The following is an 11,985-nucleotide window of genomic DNA, read 5'->3' on the forward strand; positions in this document are numbered from 1 at the left end:
GCTACTAAGAGAGAGGTAATTGTGTATTGCTCATCTTTATTTTTATTTATCTTTTGTGCTCACTACGGGGTTTGAATTCTAGGCCTCATGCTCTCCCTTAGCTTTTTTGCTCAAAGTTGATGTTGTAACACATAAGCCACACCTCTGCTTCTGGCTTTTTGCTCCTAATTAGAGAAAAGAGTCTAGACTTTGTTTGCCTCTGATGGTTTTGAACCTTGACTTTCAGATCTCAGTCTCCTGAGTAGGTAAATTTATATAGCATGAGCCCTAGCACCTAGCACATCTTTAAATCCCCACCACAAGCCAGGCACTGGCTCACACTTGTAATCCTAGTTACTCAGGAGGATGAGATCTGAGGAGCATGATTCAAAGCTAGCCTGGGTAAGAAGTCTGGGAGACTCATCTCCAATTGACCAGCGATAAGATGGAAGCAGAGCCATGGTTCAAGTGGTAGAGAACTTGCCATGAGTGAAAAAGCTAAGGAACAGTGTGCCCAGGCCCTGAGTTCAAGCCCTAGTCCTGGTAAACACACACACACACACACACACACACACACACACACACACACACAGACTCCCCACTGTCTGCACAAACAGCTCCTACAATAACTGTCTGTATGGTTAGAACAAGTGATGACGACAATTGTTTTGACAGTACCCTTTACAAAGGGACTTGGGAAGGCAGGCCTTACTCCTTTCCGTGAGTGGGGGAGGGAGAGGTGGTGTCCAAAGGCTTTCTGGGCCCTGGGCCCTGGGCCCTTTACCCCTTTTTATGGGGGGAGATGGGCTAAGAAAGGAGTGCCCCTGGTCATGCTGTTCCAGCTTTTAAGGTCCTGTGAAAATTAGTCCTACCTTCCCCTTATGTTTCAGAACTCAAGTGCAAGATGAAGGCCAACAGAAGATCAGAGCAACACAGCAGTACAGAAGACTTGCCATAGTCCTGGCCAAACTGGGTGCCACAAGTCCCTCTCTATCCTTACCCATATTCAGGTGGTAGTTCCAGACCTAAACATTGTAGGTACAAGTGCCCCAGCTTTCAAAGCAAAGTAAAGGCACCAGTGGCCCATACCGATAATTTCTTGGTTCAAAGTCAGCAGAGCAGTGAAGTACATGAGATGCTTATCTCTAATTAACCAGGAAACAATATTCAGGAATGGAGCTACAGCTCAAGTGGTAGAGCATCAGCCTTGAGCAAAAAAGCTAAGAGACAGCACCCAAGCCTTGAGTTCAAGCCCCAATACTGACACCAAAATAATAAATTAAGTAGCAAATTCCTGAGCCCCAATCCCATTCCCATCTCTAACGGAGGGACCAGGAATATGGATTTTATTTCTGGCTCTTCCGTGAAAAATTCCAGTGTAGCCAGGCTGCATATCTTGATCACTTTTATTTTTCTAGATAGGTATCTTCCTAGCTCCTGAGCTGAGCCCCTACCTCCTACCCTCAATCCAACCCTATCGCTATCATTTCTATTTCCAGCCCCTCATCTGGTAGCCAGCTCAAGAAGACCATGCTAGTTGTCACAGGTCACAGACAGTAAATATAAATACCTGAGACATATACAGAACACAAACATCTAAGTCACAAAATCAAATCTAGCTCACACTACAAGATCTTCCCAAGAATCAAAAAAAGCATATCCAGCCCGTGTTCAAATGATCCACTGATTGGGTGAGGAGGCTGCCAGGCCCACTGACTGAGCCAGCCATAGATGCTCCCCTCGAACCTCTGCCACTCCAAACCCTGTTGTCCTGACCTCTAGGGTAACAAGACGGTACTCTCTCAGCTGGTCTTCATATGACATGATCATTAAAAAATTGTTTACTATCCCATAAAAGGCTCTCAGCTGACATATGCAAACTTAAAAGTGCTGTCCATATGTACACCATTTCCTTCTGGGACTTCCTGGGCAAGTCTAGCCATTTTCATGTTCTCACCACATCCTTTGGGAGAATAACAATCTGCCGAGCACACGTCTACAACACTGGCTAGGCTGGAAGCATGCCACCTTGCCTGATGAGGAATTAGGAAAACAATCTGACAGCAAAGTAGAGAGAAAACCTGAGAAACATCGCTCTGGACAATAATAATCCTCACCTCTTAGCGTTCCCTAGCTTATGTTTGTGGGAATGTATTTTTTTCTGTTTTTTGACACAAGGTCTCATTATTTATCCCACACTATCCACAAACTGCCAAGTGCTGGGATTACAGAAATGTAACCAATGCCTGGTTTTATTTATTGATTTATTTATGCAGTCCTGGGGTCTGAACTCAGGCCTCAAACTCTTGCCTGGCTTTTTTGCAAGTCTGGCATTCTTATCACTTGAGCCATATCTCAGCTTTTTGCTGTTTAATTAGAGATAAGCCCCAGCTGGCTTGGAATCACAATCTCAGATCTCCACCTCCTGAGTAGCTTAGGATCACAAGTAACAGGTTCCAAGCTTGGTTTTAGAAATGTGTTTTTCCTTGAGGGCTCAAAGTGTAAGGTAGATAGGCATGTCTTGTATTCTGCATGACTCATTCACATGAGCTGTGTCTCAGATTGCTGCAGTCTACCTGATGTTGACATGTAACAGTCACATCTTAGGTCTGCATCTTCTAACACCTGACTTTTCCTTAAAAGTAGACACTCAACGGTTCCATATTCTCTTTCAGTATTATTTACAACCCTGTAAAGAACATCTGTGTATATATAATGGTTTTACTTATTTTGTGTTTTCAAATTATTTCTTTGGGAAAAATTCCAAAGGTGAAATAGGTCAGCAAATGTTGGTATTTGAATACTTTACAAAAAGATCATTTCCACATATAGAGTCATCTCTAGCAGGCAAGTGTGCCAGTTTTACTATAGCATCCTTGATTCCTTATGTGGCTAGATTTTTGGTTTTCTTCCTTTAACTTTGATTTTTTTTTTTTTCTCCCATCTCTGGGCTTTTGTGCTCTACCACTGGAGCCACAACTCCACTTTTTGGGTAGTTAACTGGAGATAAGAGTCCCAAAGGCTTCCCTGCCTCAGCTGTCTTCAAATTGCAATCCTCAGGTCTCAGCCTCCTGAGTAGCTGGGATTACAGACAGGTATAAGCCACCAGTTCCTGTATGAATTTTTAAAATTATACAAGGAACTGGGGTGTAGCTTAGTGATATACCATAATAACATAATAACATAATAACATGAAACCCTGAGCTCAACCTTCAGTATCCCAAAAGCAAAACAAAATAAAGTAAGATTATGCCTAAAAAATATTATTCCTGTAATGTATTTCTAGGTGTGGATCATCTATTTATTTACACATTGGGAAAAAGCAGCATGTGCTCATAAAGCCCTGGGTTCGATTCCCAGCTCCACTTAAAACAAAGGGAATGAAAAAAATCTGGTGAAATATCCAAGTTTTTTTTGCTGGGTACCAGTGGCTCATGCCTTTAATCCTAGCTATTCAGAAGGCTGAGACCTGAGAATCATGCTTCAAAGCCAGCCCAAGCAGGAAAGTCTGTAAGATTCTTATCTCCAATTAACAACCAGAAAACTAGAGGTGGTGCTGTGGCTCAAAGTGGTAGAGAGCTAGCCTTGAGTGAAAAAGCTCAGAGACAGCACTTAGGTCCTGAGTTCAAACTCCATGAATGAGAAAAAAAAAATCCAAGTTTGTTTTTTTTTTAATAAATCTGAATGTATAACAGTACAAACACAAAGTAAGTAAAAACCATGATATTTACAGAGATGTTCTTTGAAGGGTTCTGAATAATAACAAAAGAGAATATGGAGCTATTGAGTGTCTACTTTTTTTTTTTTGGCCAGTCCTAGGATGTGGACTCAAGGCCTGAGCACTGTCCCTGGCTTCTTTTTTGCTCAAGGCTAGCACTCTGCCACTTGAGCCACAGCGCCACTTCTGGCCATTATCTGTATATGTGGTGCTGAGGAATCGAACCCAGAGCCTCATGTATACGAGGCAAGCACTCTTGCCACTAGGCCATATTCCCAGCCCCGAGTGTCTACTTTTAAGGAAAGGTCTGGTGTTGGAAGATGCAGACACTTAAATGGACTAAGATGAGACCTTTACATTGCCAGCCTACAGTGAAAAGGCTAAGGGGCAGGACCAAGGCCTTAAATTCAAGCCCCAGTACTAGCATGCACATGCATGTGTGCACATGCACCGACACGTGCACACACACATCTGGATGACTAGATTCCAGATTACAACACAGCAAATTTCTATTGATTTGCCTTTTTGATGCTATAAGTACTCTTTTAAAGGTATGAGGTTTTTTTCTATATTTAAATCTACTGCTTATTTCTTTTTCCAGTTTATCTGAGGTCACTCATTTTTCTGACAAAGGACACTTTCAAAGCATTCCTAACTGTTCTCCAGATCCAATTCAACACTTGGCCTCTGTTTGTTTCTTAGGGATTCCAAAGATACAGAAGGAACTTAGAAACATGGCTAAACAATTGTTAAGCACAGTGAGTAAAGTGTTGGAAGGTATTTCAGTTCAACTTCACCTCAACCGGTTTTTGAATATGAGAAAAATCCCCATGAGTGTCCCCAAAGAACCCCAGGTCCAGGAATTCATTACCTGAGGTAGGTAGGGGGCTCTGTACTGATGGATACAGCCTTATACTTCTCATCATTGCCATCCAGAATCTCTTCCACTTCTGAGGCTTTCAATAGAGTCACGCTGGTGGCGAGGGTGGTATACCCATGATCTGTAAGCAGAGAGAGACTGCTGCGGTCAGGTCACCCTGCTGAGGACAGGAGCAAGTAGCAGCCAACCAATTGGATACAGCACACTGAAGTCCTCACATGCAGGTGAGAAAGGCAAGGTGTCAAACTTACTGCACTGAATGCTGGCCTCTTCCAAAAGGGCAATCTAGGTTGGGTTTGTTTGTTTGTTTGTATGCCAGTACTGGAGCTTGAACTTAGGGCCTGGGTACTGTGCCAGAGCTTCTCTCAAAGCTAGCACTCTTGCCCTTGAGCTACATCTCCACTTCCAACTTTTTGCTGGTTAATTGGAGATCTCACAACCTTTCCTGTCTGGGCTGGTTTTGAACTACAATCCTCAGATCTCGAGTAGCTAGTATTGTGTGGATCACTAGTGCCAGGCCCCCCCAAAATTAAGGCAATCTTGATCAAGGGCTCTATCTGTACCAGGTAACATTTATCCCTTTGGATTGATGTGGTCTAATTGGCCTGTAAGCTCTGGCTCAGGGGAGCAGATGAAGTGCTAACCACAGCTGCAGCACCAGAAGTCAGGAAGGCTCCAGAATAACACCCCAGTGGGAAGAGGTCTGATATCACCACAACACAAACACAACACAAAGAGGAGGTGGGGAAATGGAATGGGAAATGGAATGAAAGATGAAGAATGCTTTTCTTTTAAAACAAGAGCCTAGAGAGCTTCACAGCAAACAGAACTTTCTGTCCCCAAGCCAGTCTGGAGATGTTGTCTGGAAAGCAGGACAGATTCCAAGCAACCCAACTCCTAGCACTTCTAGGAAACCTTGATCAAGAGCTGTGACTTGTCTACAGGCCAAGCCTGTCTTTTTTTCCTCCCCAGAGGAATCATTCAGCATAAGGCAGCACCACCAAGACTCCACAGGGACTTGCGTAGGGGGCAAGCAAAGCTAGGGAGCCACTGCACTAGTGACTGATGCTCTATGGGAGGTGAGGGAGAGCACAAAGGACACTGTTGTAGGCCACTGAATGGAAATGTAGTAGAGATAGATTAAAAAACAGCTCTGGCTCCTGCATTAAAAGAACCCTACTTTGCCCACGGTGGACAAAACCACAGTAGCACCTACAGACACAACCCAACAGGACAGACTACAAAGCACTACACATATACATGCACACACCCACCCACGCAGGCCCAGGGCAGCTTTCTCCGAGACACCATTGCCAAGTGGGAAGCAGTTTTGCCACTTGCCAAATGGCACGCATCTAAACTCAAATGTCCTGGTGGATCCTCCAGAATGTCTGAAAGAGCATCTTTGCTCTGCACAGAGCTGCCATGGCCCAAAGCACGCTAGCTTCACTCGTGTTAGACAGCTTACCTAGCAAGCCCCAGGCACATGGCAGGCCATGTTGGGCGGGACATGCACAGGAGCTTAGCACACTGGATGCCAGGATGAAGTTCTATGGATGGATGGGCTCTGGGAGACAAGCAGTGAAAGTCCCAGAGGGGAGTGGTGGGGGCTGGGGCCACCACCCACCCCAAGGGCTGCATGGAGAATGACTATGGTGACACACCCACAGCAGATGGCAGAGCATCACAGCATTCCTAAAACGTTTTGAGACCAACATGTCTTCACGGCACCTGCTAGCCCCAGCCCTGACCCCTCCTCACATACCTACTGGCCCCACCAGGAGTATCGGGCAGGGGACCACTGATGGCTCCCTGAGCCACACTCTCACCTGAGCCTCGCGTGCACTGGCAGGGCGGCCCTGCCCCCGGGATGCTCCCTGCCCAACTAAGGCCAAGGCTGCAGTGAAGACACTGGAGTGAAAACGTTTTATCTTCATGACAGAAGCGAGTGGTTTTGAAACAGGTTTACAAACCCTCGTGAAGACGCACCCTTAGTGTTAGGTTTTGTTTTTTTACCATGTGACGATGCAACTATTTTCTTCCTCTCTTCCACAGTGGCTAGTCGCCTCCACAGAGAAGGGTATCTCTTGTACAGAGAACCTCGGAACATACGGAGGTAGTTTCCCACCTATGAGTAAAGCAAGAAGGCTCATTATGAGAGTCACATCTGCACGTGCAAGGGGAGGGTCCTGGTGAGCAGAAGATCTGCTGGATCAGTGTCTGATAAACAGGCCTTCGGGTGGCCCCCTGGCGCCAGGCTTTCAGCAGCAATAAAACACATTCTTGCTGACATCAAGGGTTCAACAACAGTGCACATCTGGACTGCATCTGTGCACCCTGACAAAAGAATCAAGTTCCAAAAGGCCTGGCCAGATGTCTGAAGAGCTTAGCAAGATGCCCCAGAGCTGAGCAAGAAGCTCATGATGATTTTGATTTTTGGATTAAGGATCTTTGGCACTTTCCAGAAATGCGAGGCTTCTTTGACCTTCTTTTATCTTAAGAAGCAGACTTTGATATTTTTACGATGTAATAAACACCAAAAAGGTCTTCTAATTTTAGACAGATGGAAGATAATTCCCCCCATGTCCCATGTTGCTTTGTTTAGTAACAAAACTCAAACTGGGGATACCAAAGGAATTTTCCAAAGAGTCTAAAAAGCACTTATTGGCAATCAGCAGACTGCCTTACAAATCATTACTTCCCAAACAATAGTTTCAGTTGATTTGAACCAAATACTAAGAGTATGACTAATTTTCTTCATGAAAATGAAGTTAGTACTAAGCTTTTTATAAAGATACCCCATGATTTCATTGACTTTTCAGAACTGAACACTTCAGAGTCACACTGTGGGGGACAGCCAGCAGATGGGGTGCCAGGTGCTGGCTCTATCTGTGACCTGGAATCACTTCCTTTTTCTGGGTCAAATGTTCAGCAACTCTAAACTTCACCATTCAAAGGATCAGTTCTGTTTTGTTTTTTTTTTCTATTGTACATAGCACAACATATTGGTTACATACAAGTGTGTTTCTCCATTTTTCATTGAGGAGCAATTTCCATGATCAACAACCACAGCTGCTGAATACCAGGAGAGAAGAATCATCTGCCATACAGACTGCCAAAATCCCTCACTGCTATGTGTCTTTGTGCGTCATTAACATCCAATGTAAAAGTAATTTTCTTTAGTTTTCTTGTCATTGATTGATTGATTGTGCCAGTACTGGGGCTGGAATAAGGCCTGGGCACTGTCCATGAGGTTTTGGGGTTTTTTTTTTGCTCAAAGCTAGTACTGTGCCACTTGAACCACATCTTTACTTTTTAAAATTATTTATTTATTTATTTATTAGCTTTTTGCTAGTTAATTGGGGATGAGTCTCACAGACTTTCTTGCCCTGGCTGGCTTTAAATAGAGATCCTCAGATCTCAGCCTTGTGAGTAGCTAAGATTACAGATGTAAGCCACCTAGCACCTAGATAGGTTTGGTTTTGTTTTTAAAGAAATTGACATTCCTGATCTCCATGACTACCTTGACTCTTCCCAGGGACACTTCTGAACTGAAGACACTGAGGCTTATCTACCTGGCTTTTCCTGAACCAGCCTTTCCCCTCTCCCCTCTAGGTTTCCTGAATGTAACATGAAGATGCTGGACTTGGGCATTTCTTAGGTACTCTCACCTCTGACTCTGGCTTGCAGATGGTAGGAGAACAGTGATGTATACTCATAGGAACAGCATATGCCCTCCCAAGGCAGCTTCACGGATGCTATACTGTCTGTTGCTAAAGTGGGCTCACCTGTCTGAACACAGTGTCTGTTTTCCAAGGGGAAGGAGGCCAAGGGCCATCTATCCACATCCAATATTGCCACAGGAACCACTGGATAGAAATAATGCAAAGATGTCGAGCCCTTCCCTAAACTTCTGCACTTAAGTCTGGGGATGGTTATTATGATTCAATAGGAGGGTCAAAAGCGAAAGGGCTGAAAGAAAAGACTGTAGTTCACTTTCTAAAACCTAAAATGTGTTTGGGGGAAGATCTTATGGTACCCTAGAGGCTAAGCATCTCACTTCACACGTGGGGAAAATGAAACAAACTGGGATGTCTCAGGGGTAGAGCATGTGCCCAGCATATGCAAGGCCCTAGGCTGAATTCTAGCACTAAACAGAAAAAAAAAAAAAAAAAAACAATGGGGGAGGGGGGATGACATGGAAACAGAGTAGGGTAGTAACTAAGCCTCCTGAGGTTCTTCCCACCTGACCAAGAGCTCAATTACTCCACCAAATAAAGGAAAGTTTTCTCTAAAAAAAAATACCACTCAGGGCTGGGGATATAGCCTAGTGGCAAGAGTGCCTGCCTCGGATACACGAGGCCCTAGGTTCGATTCCCCAGCACCACATATACAGAAAACGGCCAGAAGTGGCGCTGTGGCTTAAGTGGCAGAGTGCTAGCCTTGAGCGGGAAGAAGCCAGGGACAGTGCTCAGGCCCTGAGTCCAAGGCCCAGGACTGGCCAAAAAAAAAAAAAAAAAAAAAAAAAAAATACCACTCAGTCAGAGCCAAGGCCAAACAGATTACTTTTTCACTCAGCAGATCAAGTAAAGATTTTTTTAATGTACAACTAGCCAAGTACACATTCTGAAACTCAACTGTCTTTTGCATCCTGCTTTTAAGCAGATGCCTACTGGCCTAACAAGGACTGCAGGTACAGGAAATGACTGCATTCAGCACAGCAATATTACAACAACAGCGTTTAAGTGACAATCTGATCCACTTACTGCATCTTGTCCTTTTGGCTTAAAGTAAACACTAAAGTTTTGATATAGCAGGGTGCCAGTGGCTCAGACTTGTAATCTTAGCTACTCAGGGAGCTTAGATCTGAGGATTTTGGCTTGAAGTCAGCCTGGGCAAGAAACTGCAAGATTCTTATCTCCAATAAAACAGCAAAAAGCCAGAAGGGGAGATGTAGCTCAAGTGATACGGCTCCAACCTTGATCAAAAAAGCTAAGTTAAGCTGGGCACTAGTGGCTCACTCCTGTAATCTTAGCTACTCAGGAGGCTGAGATCTGAGGACTGAGGTTTGAAGCCAGCACGGGCAGAAAAGTCTCCGTGAGACCCTTGCCTTCAATAAACAACTCAAAAAAAGCAGAAGTGGCACTGTGACTCAAGTGGTAAGGCACTAGCTTTTGAGCACAAAGAGGTTCAGGGATAGTGCCCAGGCTCTGAGTTAAGTCCTTGGGGCTGACAAAAACAAACAAAAAACAAACAACTAAGTTATAGCATGAGGCTCTGAGATTAAATGCCAGTACTGGCACAAAACTAGATAGACAGAAAGACAGCTGATGAAAGAGGAAAGAAAAAAAAAACAAAGTTCTTAAGTTACGATGTTGGTCTCATAACAGGAGGCTTCATTCATCACACTATATTTAATTGTTAAAAATAATTAGACAAGTGCCAACAGCTCACACCTGTAATCCTAACTACTCAGGTGACTGAAATCTGGAGGATGAAGATTTGACGCCATTCTAGGGGGACAAGTTCACTAGACTTCATCTCCAAAATAGCCAGCAAAAAGCAGAGCTTGTGGTGTAGCTCAAGTGGTAGAGAACCAGCCAAGCAAGCAGGGGGCCTTGAGTACCTGAATCTAATACTGCCAAAATAATAATAGTTGAATGAAATGTTGCAGCATAAGTATTGTTGAGAGGAGAAGTAATCTTTGGCGTTCTGAAATGGCTTTAGCCCTACAGAGTTGGCATTTCATTTCACCTGATTCTATTGGCTGACATATCTGAATTTTATATCCATAGTTTTGTGTGTGTGTTGGAAGTGCGACTTGGATTCGGAGCCTGGGTTCTGTCTCTCAGCTTTTTCACTTAAGGCTGGCATAGTACCAATTGAGTCATAACTCCACTTCTAACATTTTGGTGGCAAATTGAAGACTCATGGACTTTCTTGCTCAGGCTGGCTTCAAATTATGATCCTAGGATCTCTGCTTCCTGAGGAGTTAGGATTAAGGCACCAGCCACCACAGAGAGAGATAAAGAGAGAAAGAGAAAGAGCAAGAGAGAGAAAAGAAGGAGGAGGAGGAAGAGGAGGAGGAGGAGGAGGAGGAGGAGGAGGAGGAGGAGGAGGAGGAGGAGGAGGAGGAGGAGGAGGAGGAGGAAGGAGAGAGAGAGAGGGAGAGAGTCTGTGTGTGCGCGCACACGCTGATCCTGAGCTTTTTTTGCTTAAGGTTAGTGCTCTACCATTTGGGTCACAGCTCCATTTTCAGCTTTTTGATGGTTAACTGAAAATAAGAGTCTCACAGAATTTGCAGCCGCACTGTCTTCGAACTGTGACTGTGAGATCTGAGACTCTTGACTAGCTAGGATTACAGGCATGAACCATCAGCATCCAAGCTCATACCCATCGTTTGTGTGTGTTTGTGTGTGTGTGTGTTAAAAATATTAACTAGTAGAGGGCTACTGTTAGACTAGAAAAGAGCTAGTTTGAGCAAATCTGTAAAAACTCAATGCACTCAGTACCAGTGCCTCATTAAGGGGCCGGCTTTTAGGGTTTTCCAAAAGTCAGCCATCCAGAACAGATTCAATAACTTCTAATAAACAAAGTTCAAAACACTACTTCTACTACCCATCTCAGCAACAAGGAATACAAAGAGGAGGAGACCTTCCTAAGCTGAAGGCTTATAACCAAGATTTCAGGACCCTGAATGGAGCCATTGGGTAACGGGTGCACAGGAGATTTCCACCATCTCTACAAGTTCGAGGGCAGAAGGAGTGCACCTCCACCCCCAAGCACCGCCACAAGGGCTAACCGAACACCCCATCCTTGCATATGGGTGGAGCTAAGACCAACTCAGTGAGAGTCCAGAGGCACCCTTCGCCCTGGTATCCCAAATCACTGGGAAAAGCGTCTCCGTAAACCCAGACCTTTCAGGTAGGGTCCAGCTCGGCCACGCCCATCTGGCCACGCCCCCGGCCCCGAGCACGCGCCCGCCCGCCGCAGCCGCCCCGGCGATGAATGGGAACGCGCGCTCCCGGCGCACAGGCCCGCCCCGGGGCTCCCGCGGGGCCGGGCCCGGGAGGGCGAGAACGCGCCGCGGGCTACCTCGGAGCCGATCATGTAGAATTCGCCGTCGTCCTCCAGCTGGAACTTCACGGGCTTCTGCCCGAAGGTCTTGCTCAGTGCCATCATCATCATTGTGGCGGCGGAGGCGGGCGGCCGGAGCCGAACTGCTGAGGGATTCAGAAGGCTGGGGCGGGGCTGAGGCGCGCCGGAGTGAGGGAACCGAGGCCAAGAGGCGAAGGGCGGGCCGGGCCGGAGCTCGCGCCACCACCGGGATCTTCAGCTGCCGCCGCAAACGACGACCAGGCCGTCCAGACTGCGCAAGCGCGGATGTTGACGCTAACGCGCGCGCGGC

The 11,985-nt window shown here is 45.6% G+C and overlaps 1 protein-coding gene across 2 annotated transcripts in view; it reads right to left on the reverse strand.

Annotated features, from left to right (window-relative positions):
• The window catches only part of Smarcb1 (SWI/SNF related, matrix associated, actin dependent regulator of chromatin, subfamily b, member 1), a 37,856-nt gene extending 25,900 nt beyond the window's left edge, over positions 1-11,956 (reverse strand). The window contains exons 1-3 of one of the 2 annotated variants that reach the window (XM_048343578.1): positions 11,673-11,956; positions 6,594-6,705; positions 4,569-4,698 (exon numbers count right to left, since the gene is read on the reverse strand). In XM_048343578.1, coding sequence (XP_048199535.1) covers positions 4,569-4,698; positions 6,594-6,705; positions 11,673-11,765 — 335 coding nt within the window. In that variant the 5' untranslated portion in view covers positions 11,766-11,956. Of the gene's footprint in view, positions 1-4,568; positions 4,699-6,566; positions 6,706-11,672 lie in introns of both variants that reach the window. The other variant, XM_048343577.1, reaches the window with a different exon arrangement.
• Positions 11,957-11,985: the final 29 nt, after the last annotated feature.

This window comes from Perognathus longimembris, chromosome 3 (assembly GCF_023159225.1).
Source record: "Perognathus longimembris pacificus isolate PPM17 chromosome 3, ASM2315922v1, whole genome shotgun sequence".
NCBI lineage: Eukaryota > Metazoa > Chordata > Mammalia > Rodentia > Heteromyidae > Perognathus > Perognathus longimembris.